Source organism: Notolepis coatsorum, assembly GCF_963971535.1.
Source record: "Notolepis coatsorum genome assembly, chromosome: 13".
NCBI classification, from domain to species: Eukaryota; Metazoa; Chordata; class Actinopteri; order Aulopiformes; family Paralepididae; genus Notolepis; species Notolepis coatsorum.
This window is the reverse complement of record NC_140177.1, coordinates 103,346,753-103,363,475: the sequence shown is the minus strand read 5'-3', so window position 1 is coordinate 103,363,475 and position 16,723 is coordinate 103,346,753. Positions and strand designations below refer to the sequence as shown.

General features: G+C 44.4%; 1 protein-coding gene across 1 annotated transcript in view; it reads left to right on the top strand.

The window, feature by feature from the left end:
* nsun4 (NOP2/Sun RNA methyltransferase 4) overlaps window positions 1–14,276 on the top strand; it is a 67,370-nt gene extending 53,094 nt beyond the window's left edge. The window contains exons 7-8 of the mRNA XM_084327012.1: window positions 9,016–9,148; window positions 13,838–14,276. Of these exons, the coding sequence (XP_084183138.1) occupies window positions 9,016–9,148; window positions 13,838–13,981 (277 nt within the window). The 3' untranslated portion in view covers window positions 13,982–14,276. The remainder of the gene's footprint in view (window positions 1–9,015; window positions 9,149–13,837) is intronic.
* Window positions 14,277–16,723: the final 2,447 nt, after the last annotated feature.

Here is a 16,723-nt window from a genome sequence, read left to right as displayed (position 1 = left end):
TTTCTGTTCAGACTCTCTCTGTCTAAACATGGCCTGAGAGAGCTCTGAGTTCTGAGCTAGAAAGTGCCAGAGAATGGCTCATAGATAACAAGCTGTCCAATCTAGGCAAGACTGAGTAGATCCTTTTTGGCACAACAAGGAGATTAGGCAAAGCCGATCGCATGGAAGTCCCCTGTAACAGAGCAGTAATCACAGGGAAAACTTGCGTCAAGTACCTAGGACATACACTAGAGCAGTCTCTCTCATGTGAATCTAGTGCTGCCAACATTCTATCTAAGTGTGCAGGAAAACTCAAGTTCCTGTATCGGAATACCAGGTTTTTTGAATTTGCTGTTAAAAAGCTGTTAGTGAAAAAGAGGAAGTAAAACAGCTCAAAACGAAATAAAAAGTGACAATTCAAGGATATAAGAGAAGAGGAAGGATGAACACGAGAAAAAACGAGAGAGAAGCGACCATGCCGCGGTGGGCAGAGGAGCTAATAGCTAGCTTGGAGTGGGGGGCAGCTAGCATTCAGGCGAGCACACGGGCTAGCGCGTTAGCTACACAAGCTATCCAAGCTATGGACCGCAGAGAGGCCTGGCCGGAGAAGGAGCTACAAGCTAACATGGAAGTTAACACGATGAATGTAGCGCAGCAAGTGATACAAGCTAGTGAGACGTTGGACCGCAGCGCGGCATGGCATGGCTGGAGAAGGAGCTGCAAGCTAACATGGAGGTTAACACGATGAAAATGGCGCAGCAAGGGATACAAGCTGACGAGATGTTGGACCGCAGCGAGGCCTGGCTGGAGAAGGAGCTGCAAGCTAACATGACCAACACGCGGACTGGACTCGATGCAGTGCGGGGTGTTCGGAGGAGCATGGAGGCTGGTTTGGGAGAGGTGAAACGGACGGCCCCCGGGGGAGGGACAGGGAGACGCTGGATACAATCGGACCAACCAGGACTCGGGCACCGAGGTCGGCCGGACCATCCGCACACGAGATGCAGGCGCGGAGGCCGCCCGGGCCGGCCAAGATACCAACACGGAGGCCACACACACCAACCGGGATCCGAGCACCGAGATCAACCGGACCAGCCAGAACTCTAATAACAAAGTCTCACACACCAAGCAGGACTCGAGCACTGAGGTCATACACACCGACCAAGATTCAATGATTCGAGACACACTGCAGACAACACACAGACCACTGGCAATACAGACAAGGTAAACACATTAGTTGGGGAAATTGGGACTTGATTCGAGACATATAATACAAATAACACGTACTGGACTAAACTGTAGACACTAACACACAGGACGCACAACTAAGCATATTATTTGATAGTGAATGGAGGTTATGGTTTGAGACACACAGCGGATAACACACAGACCACTGGGAGTAATCACATTCAGAGACCTGACCGGGAGCTCGGGAAATGTACCATCATGAAAGATAAAAATTCAAATAAAATGTTGGACAATAATAGGGACATTGGAGAATCCCCACTGGGAATATCTCCGTCGTTATAGGAGGGGCCCTCTCCAGGAGAGCCTTACCCCTCCAACCCGCCAACGGGGGTCAAACGGGGTTAAAAATAATTACCTGGGAAGTGCCAATTGTCTTTAGTCTTCTTATATATTATTTCTTCAGTTATGTTAGAATAGCAGTTGCTTTAAATGTGCACATGGACAAATATGAAGGAGAAGAATTAAAAATGTTGGACATGAAGAGAGGCTTGGAGAATCTCCTTTGGGGGATATCTCCGTCTCTGGGGGGGGGGGGGGGGGGGCTTCTCCAGTGGGAGGGCTGATCCCCCTCCAAACCGCCAACCGGGGAAATAGTGCGAACCATATAACCATTTATATTCATGTCATTTTTTCTTGTGTTAGTTTTATTTTCATAAATGTATGCGGTGATGTCGGTGACATGGGAGGAGGTACAGAGGTGGGCAGGCTGGGTTCTGTGTGGGGGGGTGTCGGGGGGGAGAGGCCATCGTTCCAGCGGTTCGACCCGGGGGAGGGGGGGGCCTTGCGTGTTGTGGGATTGGTGTGGGGGGGGGGGGGTTCCTGGGGTCCTCGGCCGCCGTGGCCGGGGCGGTCTGGTCACCGGGCCGGGGGGGGCACCGGGCTTGGGGTCGCAGGGGGTCGGGGGGCCATTGAGGCGTGGTGCTTTGGCCTTCTGCTGGCCTGGGCTTGGGGGCCTGGTGGGCGGGTGGGGGCTCTGGGGGCTTGGCTCCGCGCATGGTGGACCAGGAAATGGGGGTGTCTCTCGGGGAGGAGGGCGGGAGGGAGGGGTTTCTCAGGGGGATCAGAGCGGCTGGGCTTTGCCCGGCCGGGCCCTGTGTGTTGGGGGGTCGGTGGGCGTGGGGTGGGGCTCTCGGTGGCATGGGAAATAGCGCGCTTGGCTCAGTGGGGGGGAGTCCCCTATCCTTTCCTCTACTGGGCCTGGCCCAATTGATTCAAGGGACCCGTGTCGCTGGGGGCCCGGCTGCGAGCGCAGCGGCCTGGGATATGGGGGGCTCCAATGGGCTTAACTCAGGGGAGGGGATGTCGGGGGAGGGGGACCATCGTTTCCGCGGTTTGGCCCGGGAAGGGGGGGGTCTTGGATGTTGTGGGGTCATCGGCCGTGGGGTGGGGTGCTTGGTGACATGGGAGGTAGCAGGCTTGGCTCGGTGGGGGGGAGTGCCACCCCTCGAACCCCTGCTGGGCCTGGCCCAATCAAATTCAAGGTACCCGTGTCGCTGAGTGCTCTGCCCCGCGGGGGACGGCCCTGGGATGTGGGGGAGCCCTTTTTCTGGGGGTGGATGGCGGGAGGGGGGGGGGGGGGTCCCTCTCATGGAGGTCTAGTAGGCTGAGCGTGGCCGAATTCAAGGGGCCCATGTGGATGTACTGCTGTGTTGTTGATGTCATTGTAGGTATTGTGTAAGTGTTGTTTGTCTATAAATGTTAATAAAAAATGTAAGTTTAAAAAAATAAAAGCTGTTAGTGTCATCCTTGCTTCAGTGTCATTTTGACTACGCGAGCGACAGTGGTCTGTTGACTAAATTTTAAAATAAACTTCAGGTGATGCAAAAAAACACTTTGTTACATACTAGCAGTGTTAATTTAGTCAACGAAAATTATTACTAAATATGGTCGTCAACAAAGCTTTTTCCCCTGACGAAAAGACGAGACGTCACGTTAATGGAGATCATATTATAATGGATATTGCAAATTATTTCAATAACTATTTCACAAATAAAGTAAATACCATGCCACCTGTAAATGGTAACTTATCAGATTAAATTATAAAAAGTCAGATCATGAAGGACAAAGAATGTGAATTTGAATTTTTGGTCACAAATCTTTCAGAAATTGAAAAGCTATTGTCTGAATTAAAATGTGACAAACCCTCTGGTCACGACAATCTGGACAGTAGACTTTTTAAGCGATCAGCTGAAAGTATTGCTGGTCCGATATGTCATATATTCAATTTGAGTCTTAAGGAACGAATTTATCCGCAAATATGGAAGATAGCTAAGGTCACTCCTCTACCAAAAAATAGAAAATAATCATTCACTGGACCAAATAGTAGGCCAATCAGTATTTTACCTGTTTTAGGTATACTTATGGAAAGAATTGCATTCAAACAAATTCAAAATTACTTCTCCCTTAATAACATAAATTCTGACTTTCAACATGCTTATAAACCTGGCTATTCAACATGCACAGCACTTACACAATTGGCTGATGATTGGCTAAGAAATATTGACTGTAAATTATTAGTTGGTACAGTACTGTTAGATTTTAGCGCAGCTTTTGATCTCATTGATCATGAACTGCTGCTTACAAAACTAGCTGATTATGGTTTCAAACACTCGGCTACTAACTGGATGAAAAGTTATTTATTCATGAGACAACAATGTGTCCTGTTTAATGGAACTTTATCAAGCGTTAAAACTCTACAATGTGGCATTCCTCAAGGAAGTTGCCTTGGACCATTATTATATTCAATATTTGTAAATGATATGCCACTTAGTTTAAAAAATGCAAGCAGTTCCATTTATGCAGATGACACTACAACAGTGGAGGCTGCTGACCAAATTATTATATTATATTATATATTAAATAATATTTTTAAAACATCCCCCACTGTGTGTCAGTGGTCAGTGGACACAGATGAAAACATATTAACATTAGGTGACAGCGGACCTGACCAGATGAAAACATATTAGGTGACAGCGCACCTGACCAGATGAAATCATATTAGGTGACAGCGCACCTGATCAGATCAAAACATTTTAGGTGACAGCACACCTGACCAGATCAAAACATATTAGGTGAAGGTGACAAGGAAGCCACAGACTCATACCCCCCCGACACTCAACTAACCGCCTCGGACAGTCCTTCATACCAGTGGCCATCAGGCTCCACAACAGTGGGCAGCGACTGCTGCCAGACATCGACCTAGAACTAATAGGAACCCAAGTAGGACAATAACACTACCTTATGCATACTGCACCTTATGTGGATACTGTGATACTGTGAATAATGAATAATGTATATTTCAGTTAGTTAGATAGTAAATTATATTGACCTATTTGTTTACACTGCTTGTGTTGTTTTCACTACCTGTACCCTTCCCCCATGCTGCTATGATGCCTGAATTTCCCCAAGGGGATCAATAAAGGAATATCTTATCTTATCTTAAAAGGAAAGATGAAATTACCTACCTGGGTTCCATCCTATAGAGGCAAATCTTTCCTGTGACAAAATGGGATCCAATGTAATAAAACTAAGTCAACCAACGAACTAGATTCCTGTACCGGATCTCCTCTCTGGTAAACAAGAATACCTTGAAGACTCTAACAGGAGCACTCATTCAAGGGTACTACGACTATGCTTGCACCTCATGGTACCAAAGCACCTCAAAGGCACTAAAAACAAGATTACAAACATCACAAAACAAACTGGTCAGACTACTGCTTGACCTTACTCCTAAAACCCACCTCACCCCTGTCCACTTTGACAACCTAGGATGGCTTAGAGTAGACGACAGAGTACAGCAACTTGCAATGGGCCTGGTCTACAAGATACACTACACCACTAAGATACCCATGTGCATGTCGAAATACTTCCCAAAGGTCAGTGAATACCACGACCACAACACCAGAGGGAGTTCCACAAATCATGTTCAACCCAGATAAAATAATAATAATAAAAAAAAAAAAAAAACGTTTTTTTTTAATAAAAGAAAATAGTCATAACTTAGAAATTAGATTGCATAGGTCTATGAATCGATATCGCGATTCTGTTTCAATTAATTGCCCAGCCCTACAGTGTGTACAGTAAGTTAGCTTGGTGATTATCATTGTGATGTAGGCTAAGCTGCCTAGCTACTGTTAGCATACAAGCACTGTAGACTACTTACTTTTTCATCCACAACGTTTTTTCTGATCCAGATGCATAAATCCACTTCTTCATGTTGCTCAGTTGCTGGTTTATACTTCGGTCCTAATGTTGGCGCAAAGTTTAATTTAGCCTGACTTGTTATAGCTGTACAGCTTACTAACTACTAAACAACAACTTTCTCATAGTCTCAACTTTCACATAGTCAAAATGGGTCCAGCTGCATGTGAGGAGGATAGGTTTAGCTCGGGCCAATCTCAAGTTTCTCAAGTTTCTTTATTAGTTGTCATACAGAAGTACAGAATACTTTTATACAAAATGCTTCTTTATGTTACATTTTGTATAAAAGTATTCTGTACTTCTGTATGACAACTAATAAAGAAACTTGAGAAACTTGAGATTGGCCCGAGCTAAACCTATCCTCCTCACATGCAGCTGGACCCATTTTGACTTTGCAATGCAGAAATCTCTGATTGGATTTGCAAGGCTGCCAATCATATTCAACCTCCGTGTATTGGATGTCAAGGGCTGTCAATCAATCAATCCTCCATTCAATGGCAAGAGTTTAACTGCACAGACCGTTCTTAGATGAAGTTAATAGCCTATTTTGATTCGCTGTTATTTATTATTTATTTAACAATGGGTCACACCTGTGAAGTTTTCTTCACGAATAATTACTGCAGGCAATACTGCAGTGCAGGCCTGCTCAGAGCTGTCAATTTTGGCCATTTTTGAAGAAAAAAAAATTCACTGGCATTTTTTTACAGAGGAAAACATTTATAATAAAAAAAAAATAATAATAATAATAATTTAAAAAAAAATATATGTATATATATATATATATATATTTTTATATATATAGGTATATGTAAATTAATAATAATTATGAGTGAATTTGTGTTTCACGTGTTGTCATAGAGAAACCTCCACTGCACTACAATATATGCTTCGGCAAGCAATGCCAAAGACCTCAGCAGTCTTCTTCAAAGCGAGTTAATGCAGATTTCTGAATGGGTCACGGTAAATAAGCTGAAACTAAATGCATCCAAAACAAAATGTCTAATTATTTGTTCAAAGCATGCTCAGAGAGAGAATCACAGATTAAATATTTCTTTGCCGGGTGCAGATATTGAACAAGTTAAGGAGGCCAGATTGTTTGGAGTTATAATGGATTAAACACTCTTGGTCAACTCACATTAACAATATTGTAACAAAAATGAGCAGAAGTATTTAAATTATTAGACCGAATGCCTATTTTCTAACTGACACAGCTACCAAGCAAGTCATACAATCACTAGTTTTGTCACATTTGGACTACTGTCCAGCAATCTGGTCAAATGCATCCAAACAAGACAAATACAGCTTACTCGAGCTGCAAGACTTGCATTGCATAGCTCAATTAGAAACGGTGTTGAAAAAATGCACAAGGAACTGTCATGGATGAGTCAATGAGAGACTAGTGTTACTTACTTACTTACTTACGTCTATCGCTCCTTTTGGGGGAGCATAGGCTGTCGACAACAGTTCGCCAGGGTCCTCTGTCCTGTGCTTTGCTTTCCATTTGTTCCATGTCAGTCCGCTCTGTGTGATGTCTGTCTCCAAGTCCCTGCGCCAGGTGTTCTTCGGCCGGCCTCTCTTCCTTTTGCCTTGGGGGTTCCATCTAAGGGCCTGTCTGGTGGTGCTGGTGTTTGGTTTGCGTAGTGTGTGGCCGATCCATCCCCACTAGGAGAGACTAGTGTGTAGTCTTATTTTGTTTATGAGAAATATTTATACTTTACATAAACCTGTGTGCCTCTTTTTGCAGCTGGTGCTTATTAGTGATGGTCATGGCTATGGCACTAGACAAGCCTTGAGGGGTCGGTTCGCCCTGCAGAGACCCAGAACTGAAGCTGTAGAACTGTAATGTACAGGGCAATGTCCTACTGGAATAGACTTCCACAATATTTGGTTTCAATTACCAGTAAGGTGGGATTCAAGAGGAGACTAAGAGTAGCTGTAATGCAGAAAGAGATTGATTTTGGTTGGGTCTAATCTAGGGATGTCCCGATCGCCTTTTTTTGCTTCCGATCCGATCCCGAGCATGTGATTTTAAATATCTATCGATCCGATCGTTTCCGATCCGATCTTTCACATTAGTAATCAATTTTGACGCATTTGTCAGAAACTGGTGGAGCGAGACAAGCCCATCTGTTGCCTATATCCGGGGCGCGAGCGCGGAGGCGTTTGTTATTACATTCACCCTGAGAAATGTGCTTCTGCTTCATATGAGAAATATTAAAAGTTTCAATATATGTTTGCACATTAGTATACATTCAGTGTTCGACTTACGTAATGGTCCATTCTGGTCTGAAACGCCGACGATCATCCTCAGTCACGTAACGTTATCCTCCAAAAGTTAGTCTGAAAACTTCGCCTCCAGCCGGCTGTCCTCCTTGCAAACATTGCAACTGGCTTGACTTTCTATTTTTAAATGCTTAGTTCCAAACCTCTGACATTAAGTCTAGCTGCTCAAGTCAGTGGATATTAACCGTGTTTCGGGAGCGACGTGTTGTTGTTGTTGTGGTCGAGCCGCGTGTAGCGTGTAGCGTCTAAATTAAAGGGGTGTTTGTTGCAACGGTGAAAATTAAAGGGGAATGTGTTTGTTGTGGAAAATTATTCTGCTCTGTGTGACAATAAATACATTAATGATGATATATTATATGTAATTTAAAACCAAAACTAAGGCCTCCGTATGAGTTTAAGACGTGGACATGGTCATGTTTGTTGAATAAAAATTTTCTTTTTTTGACTGCCGATTTTTATTATTATTTTTTCCCGATCCCCGATACTCTGAAAAGCACGTGATCGACGCCGATTCCGATCACGTGATCGGATCGGGACATCCCTAGTCTAATCTGTGTCTAATGAATGGGTTCTTGTGTTGGGTTATGTGTTGATTTGGAATGTCTTTGTCTAGTGGTTATGAGGAGTATTAGAGTATGAGTGTATGGAATGTCGTGCTGTTTTTGAGCACGTTTTAGTTTTCTCTGAGATGTCTTCGTTTGTTGTTTTATTGATATTTGTTATTGTTCTATATTAGAAAATTTGGCATACATATTTGTTTGTATGTCTGATTTTGATTGGTTTAATGTTCTATAATTGTTTGTATATTTGATTGGTGTTTTATTGATATTTGTTTTGTTTTTTAGGTTGTTTTATTGATTATTCTTGTTTAATTTTATATGTTTGGATCCAGACCCCAGGAAGAATAGTCGCTGATGAGGCAGTGACTAATGGGGATCTGAAATAAAGAAATAAAAATAGTCTTGTTTTTAGATATGGATTTCTTGTATTGGACTTTTGCTTTACGTGTTGTTTTATGTTATTTGTGTATGTCCTTTGGTGATAACATCGGGGACCATGCTGGAAATAAGTGTCACTTTTGCATGTCATCCCTTGGATTTGTTGTGTCTTTGGATCCATAAATAAATGCAGTCATCAACCAACCCCAAGCGAATGCTCAGTCTATGTTGTACAGTGAAAGTAATGGATGAGGTCGGCACCCGTCTTAACCAATACATAATGTTTAATACTTAGAATCAGTATGGACTGTGAAGTAGAGGCATCGGTGTGTCTCTAATCTCTGTGTCCCTCCACCTCCACCCACAGGGCTGGTGTCATGGCAGCTTGTCCAGGCGGGGAGATCGTCTACTCCACCTGCTCTCTGTCCCAGCTCCAGAACCAGTATGTGGTGGAGCAAGCCCTCCGCCTGGCCAAGGAGGAGCACGGCATTCACCTGCAGGTTAGTGGGAAGCATAGACACATACTTGCTCACTGATGTAGCCACTAAGTACACACTTGTTTTCACTGAGTACACACTTGTTTTCACTGATGTACTCACTAAGTGCATACTTGTTTTCAATGATGTACCCACTAAGTGCATACTTGTTTTCACTGATGTAACCACTAAGTACATACTTGTTTTCACTGATGTACCCACTAAGTACATACTTGTTTTCACTGATGTACTCACTAATTAACGTCATACTCATACTCACTCACTGATTTAATAAATAACGACACTCGCTTACTGATTTACTCACTAATTAACTACATGGATACTCACTGATTCACTCACTAACTAAATACTGTAAGATTCTGATCAAACTGGCCAGTATCACGTCTTCGTCTGTTTGGCCCTCCATCCAATTCCTCTGCGTTGTGTACTTTTAATGGTCCTGACGTCTCCCGATACTGGTAGATAAGATCCTTATCTCCCCCCGTTAGTGCAATCCATAAACCATAATAATTCTCCACCTCCGTAAGAATTCGACACTTCGACACCGTGAGATACCTTATGAGGAAAAGCGTTGTTTTATTGCTATAAACAGAACCTCATAATCAGATGTTATCAAATTGTATCGTCCTTGAAGAGTATTCTAATGATCTTTCGGTGTGTTCGTCTATCGTCCTTTTGTTGTTATGTCCAATAGTGGTCAGGCCTGGTCGTTAGCCTGAAACCCTCCTCGTGTTAGCCGAAGCTACTGTAATGATGATGTGGCATTCTCCCATTCCCCCCCCCCCCTCCGTGGTGGAGGAGGAAGAGTCTCTCCTGGTTCCTTCCCTCTTAGTCTCAGTCAGATTTTAGTCTGCCTTACACCCGGAAACACCGTTCGACTCATAGATGTTCGTCGTCGCAACGACGGCCCCGCCTTCTGGTTGTCATGCGACGTGTTGTCATGACAACTGCTAACCTTTCACACATTAAACGTTTCATTCACTGTTGCATTAAAATAAACCCCTCTCCCTCGCTCTGGGCCTACAGTACACTCTTATCTGTGTTCTTCCAAGGAATGCAAAACAAAACACCCTCGCTGGCAGTGTATTCAATCCACTGGTCACCGTTCTATCACCGTCTCCTGCTTCCATGCACATTTCGATCTACCATTTTAGCTGTGGTCCCCTCAATCTATACATCACATACATTGAATAAACCCCGTTTTCTCTCATTCCCCCCTTTGATTCTCAATCAACTTTCAGAATCAACAGACTACTTGGTTTTTCAATTAATTATACCCAAAAATAGACTCATAACAATTAGGGCCCCGCCGTCTGCTGTTTTTCCTCGTTTTCCATTACCCGCATCACACCCAAACCAGAAAGGATAAACAACGGTCATGGAGGAGAGAGAGAGAGAGAGAGAGACAGATAAAAACACAGATTGCAACTTTTCAGACGACACACCTAAAACCCTTCGGCCCCCCTATTAGGTACCCCACGTCCAAATCAGAGCGCTCCCTTCCCTCTCTTACAGTACACCTCCCATCTTGGGCCGGTCCCATCTTCTAGGGCAAGGGCCCCTTTCAGTGACGGCTCCTTTCCTGAGCTGGTCCCCCTCCCAGGGCGCGGTCCCCTAGGCAAAAATGTCTCCCCTGGTCTGCTCCTGCTCAGTGTCTCTGGCTGTCCTCTCCACATCTGCTCCTCCACCGCCGCCGTCTCCTCTCTCGTCGCGGATGATCTGTGTACCAGGCTGCGGTGCCTGGCCCCTGCGGCTTCCTCCTCCTCCAGTCTGTCCTCCTGGTCATCTCCATCGCTGTCGGTGTCATTCCCCCCTTGAAAGCAGAAACACAACACCGGCAGTCGTCTGTCCATTCGACTTCCCTTGTTTTGCTATTAGTCTACCGTGGCTTTGGGTCTGCAGCTCGTTCTATATATTTTTTTCCTCTGCAAGCCCCTGCCATGGCCACGCCCTTTCAGACTGTTGGACGATGTGAGTGTCCTACAGCCCATGGCGCTATTTGTTCTCTATTAGTCCCCCACCTTCTCAACACCCATATCTAATCCTACAGGGCTGTTCCCTGTTTTGTTGTCTTCCGGCGTGACACCAGCAGCTAAACGATACCCACTCGGCGCTCTACGTTTGTCCCACGGGTGACCCCCAGCGCGTGCCAGTTCTTTCTGGTGACGTGTCCCCTCAAGACTCTGCCTATTTATTAGGTGTGAGAAGGCCCCACTGGAATTCAAACTCCCTCTTTAATTCCATAATTAACCCATTCAAATAACTGCACCATCTTTCTGTGCAATTCTCATTTAATCCATTGTATAATTAAACTCTATATCTAATATTATTATTATAATAGATCCACTCTCTGTGCTCATTAGATTCACTATTGAATCACTCCCCCACTCCGCCACTAGATGGTCGTACAGGCCTATATCTAAATATTCCCCTATGGGTAATGAAAACTCCCCAGCACTACCCCCCCCCTCCGCCACTAGGTGGCGACCTACTCCTCCTCCATGGTGGTTTAGTTGACGTGTCACTTCCTGGTTCTTTATCCTTTGTTATCTCCTCGTGGTCCCTTTTGCGGCCATCTTGACTCGCTCATAATGGCTACTCTCTCAAACAAACAAACGCTGCCCTTCCTTCCAAGGCCTAAAAACACTGCTGTTTTCCTCCATATCAGGGGACGCTTCTCCCGGACTAAACTCTTGCTTATCGGACATAATACACAGTTTAAGGTAAACACCCGATCGACTTTCCTCCCGCTACGACAAATTCCGGCCGTCTTGAGACCACAGCGACCAGTTTAAGGTGGGCCGTCTCAGGCGACAGTCTTGTCATAACAATCCCGCCATAACAGATTTCAGTCTGGTTCAGCATTCCCCCCCCCCCCCCCCTTTCTCCTCCTGCATTTACACTCCCAACACCAGAAACCGTGCAGCCTGTCCCGTTTGTTTTTCATTCTATCCTGTTGATAACACCCTCGATTTTCAAAACACCATGGCTCTCTGTTCATATTATTACAGCTGGCTTCTCTGTCGCTCCTTATTTACGGATGCACTATCTATTCGTTTTTATTTGGCTTAAAAGATCAAAACAACCGTGTGCACAGTGAACTCACATTTTTGATCGGAGCGCTGTTTCCCCTACAGCGCTGGTTCGCCTCCTGACCGCTCGACTTGCCGCTCTCTCCCAGGGCTGGCCGGCCTTGCTCGATCATGATTCTCCCACACACGATGACTGTCGTCCACTGTCGTCCCATTATTGAAAAAGTCTTTATCCGTTGTTCTTATCTCTTGCAAATCCGGCTGTCATCAACAACCAACTGTTCCCGTTGTTTTAATCTCTTGCAAATCCGGCTGTCATCGGCACCAACTGTAAGATTCTGATCAAACTGGCCAGTATCACGTCTTCGTCTGTTTGGCCCTCCATCCAATTCCTCTGCGTTGTGTACTTTTAATGGTCCTGACGTCTCCGATACTGGTAGATAAGATCCTTATCTCCCCCCGTTAGTGCAATCCATAAACCATAATAATTCTCCACCTCCGTAAGAATTCGACACTTCGACACCGTGAGATACCTTATGAGGAAAAGCGTTGTTTTATTGCTATAAACAGAACCTCATAATCGGATGTTATCAAATTGTATCGTCCTTGAAGAGTCTATTCTAATGATCTTTCGGTGTGTTCGTCTATCGTCCTTTTGTTGTTATGTCCAATAGTGGTCAGGCCTGGTCGTTAGCCTGAAACCCTCCTCGTGTTAGCCGAAGCTACTGTAATGATGATGTGGCATTCTCCCATTCCCCCCCCCCCCTCCGTGGTGGAGGAGGAAGAGTCTCTCCTGGTTCCTTCCCTCTTAGTCTCAGTCAGATTTTAGTCTGCCTTACACCCGGAAACACCGTTCGACTCATAGATGTTCGTCGTCGCAACGACGGCCCCGCCTTCTGGTTGTCATGCGACGTGTTGTCATGACAACTGCTAACCTTTCACACATTAAACGTTTCATTCACTGTTGCATTAAAATAAACCCCTCTCCCTCGCTCTGGGCCTACAGTACACTCTTATCTGTGTTCTTCCAAGGAATGCAAAACAAAACACCCTCGCTGGCAGTGTATTCAATCCACTGGTCACCGTTCTATCACCGTCTCCTGCTTCCATGCACATTTCGATCTACCATTTTAGCTGTGGTCCCCCCAATCTATACATCACATACATTGAATAAACCCCGTTTTCTCTCAATACATACTCACTTATTTACTCACTAATTAACTGCATACATACTCACTGATTTACTCACTAATTAACTACATATATATGCTCACTGATTTACTCACTAACTACATACTTGCTCACTGATTTACTCACTAACTACATACTCGCTCACTAATTTACTACATATTCACTTGTTGACTTACTCACTACCTAACTCACTAATTAACTAACTAACTACATACCTACATGCTCACTCACTGACTTACTAATTGACTAACTAGTACCTACCTACATGTTCACTCACTGACTCACTAATTGACTAACAACATACCTACATGCTCACTCACTGACTCACTAATTAACTAGGTTTATACACAATTACACACACTTTATATCTCACTTGTAAGTCTCTCTGAATAAGCCCAAAACTAGAAATGTAAAATGTAGGTGAAGCCCTGATTTTCATGAATTTTTTTCTGGTCACACCCACTCTCAGGTCGTTGACCTTCGACCCCTGACGCACCTGTTTAGGAACACCTTTAACTTCGCCACAGACCTCCACCTGGGGGAAATGGTCGTGCCACACCTGGTTGCTAATTTTGGACCCATCTACATGTGCAAGCTGAGGAGGCTGACTTAAACCAGGATGGCTGTTGTGGACTATTGTACCAATATTGGCTCATTTGCTTGTGGACTGTTGGACAACTGTGGGCTATTGACCCTTTGGACAATAAGTGGCTGATGGACTGTGAGAGGAACGTTGCCCATTTGATTACAGGCTTGTGGATGTTTTTCCAGACCTACCTCCTGTACAAGGGATTTTAAATTGTAGCAAGTAAGGCCATGGCTTGCTGACACCTATTGGGACTACAAACGGTGCACAGCAGAGGGCCGCCTGGGACAGCATTTCATTCACCTCGTTGACCCTCTGTGATGGCTCGTCTCTCCTCTGGGGGGGGGGGGGGGGGGGGGGCTGCTGTGAGTGAGGTCACCTCCCTCTCTGTGTAAACTATGGGGGAATATCTACTGTAGAGCAGAGCTTTTCAAAGTGTGGTTTGGGACCCACGTGTGGGTCTTGGGAAGATTGAAATGGGTCCCAAAATGATTCTCTGGAAGCATCATATGAAGCCAAAGCTCTTAAGTCCATTGTAAAATAGACATGAATAAAACATTGTAGGCTACTAGGCCTATTAGCCTTTCCAAAAAATCAGTCAAATACATTTTGGGTCCAAATGTATTTATTTTGAAAATATCCTGAAAAAAAGAGTTTGATAACCAGTGCTGGAGACCAGTGTTAAACTGAGACTGTCATGCATAAGATAAAATAAGATTATCCTTTATTAATCCCCTTGGGAAAATTCGGGTGTCAAGGCAGCATGGGGGGGATACAGGGTGGGGGATACATAGCTTCAGAGTCCTACAGTCCAGTATCTATATACGCTATAGATACACTTAAAGTATAGATACAAATACAATATATATAATAAAAAAAAGTACAAACACAAGATAGTCCAGTGATATGAGTCTCTAGTGCAAAATACAAGATAAATTAGATTAGATTCACTTTATTGTCATTACAGTACAAGACAGTGCAACGAGATTGTGTACGTCCAACCAGGATGTGACAATCAACAGTAAGTTGCAATATAAGACACATATAAATAAAACTGTAGAGTAAAGTGCAATGGTTAGCACAATGTACAATGGTGAGAATAAAAAATTATAATTAAAATAAAGTCTACATAAGCTATGGCTATATATACTAGAGGTACTTACCTCGGTTTTGAAGTCACGGTTTGGTACGGGTTTGGTACAGTGGGGGAAAGTTTGGCTTTCCATGTTCCACTCAGGCGTGAAATATTCTATATTGAAATTAATAATCGACTTGTAATATTTTTTTTTAAATAATAATAATTATATTTCACTACCCTCTGCAGTGATTTCCGGTCCTTAACGGTGCAGTTGCCGTACCAGACTGAGATGCAGGTGGTGAGGATGCTTTCAATCGTACAGTGATAAAAGTTTGCTAGCACGGGAGGGGGTAGGTGGAGTTTGGCCAACTTCCTCAGGAAAAAGAGGCGCTTGTGGGCCTTCTTGACCAGGGTCGAGGTGTTGGTGGTCCAGGACAGGTCCTCAGAGATGTGGACTCCCAGGAATTTGAAACTACAGACCCGCTCAAGTACCTCCTCTCCATTGATGTGGATGGGGCTGTACGTGCCTGTTTTATTTCTCCTAAAGTCCACCACTATCTCCTTCGTTTTTTTTGGTGTTGAAGTCCAGGTTGTTGTTAGCACACCACAGAGCTAGGTACTGGACCAGACCTCCTCTCTGTACACCGACTCGTCATTGTTGCTGACTAGTCCCACCACGGTGGTGTCGTCTGCAAACTTGACAATGGTGTTTGAGCCATGCACCGGTTTGCAGTCGTGAGTGAAGAGGGAGTAGAGAATAGGGCTCAGCATGCAGCCCTGCGGTACACCAGTGTTCAGGATGAGAATGGAGGACTTGAGGCTGTCCAGTCTGACATGCTGAGGTCTGTCGGTCAGGAAGTCCAGTTGTAGAGGGAGGGGTCAATGCCATGGTCGTGGAGCTTGGTGATCAGCTTGGAGGGGATGATGGTGTTAAACGCCAAGCTGAAATCAATGAACAGAAGTCGCACGTACAGTGGCGGACTCAGGCTGTTTGAAGGGCAGGGGTGAAAAGAAAAAAAGGGCACCTACTGCACAACATGGGACCCCATCAGTGAGCAAAAAGATATGATGTGTCATGTATGGTGAGATAGTCTTCATCCTTGATTAAGATTAACATTAGAATAACATAGACACTCCAGATTAATAGTATAACCACACCTCCATGATAAAAACACACAGGGAACAATACACCTTTCAAATGTTTATTTCACCTCATTGTCATGGTGTTTGAAAAATAGATTTATCATGGTGTTTGAAAAGTAAATGATCATGGTGTTTGAAAAGTGGATTTATCATAGTGTTTGAAACTTAGATTTATCATGGTGTTTGAAAAGTAGATTATCATGGTGTTTGAAGGCCTAAACCAGGGGTCGGCAATTAGGTTTGGCCACGGGCCAGATTTCCCCCAAGCCATTGCTTGGCGGGCCAGGATCAAAAACAATGGCTAATTTAATATAGTGAAAAAAGACAAACGTTTTTCTCTGGTCTGCATCCCCTTAACAATTGTGTGTATTGCGCCGTACTGTATTGTACCCATTCTGCAATCTGTTAAATAAAGTTTTCATTCATTCATTCATTCATTCAGCTGTTGCAGATCACCGCGGCGCGTGATGAACAGATCAGAAGACAGAATGCATGAAAACACAACTCACCATACCTTGTTTGTTGTTAAGTCCTCCAAAATCCCTGCT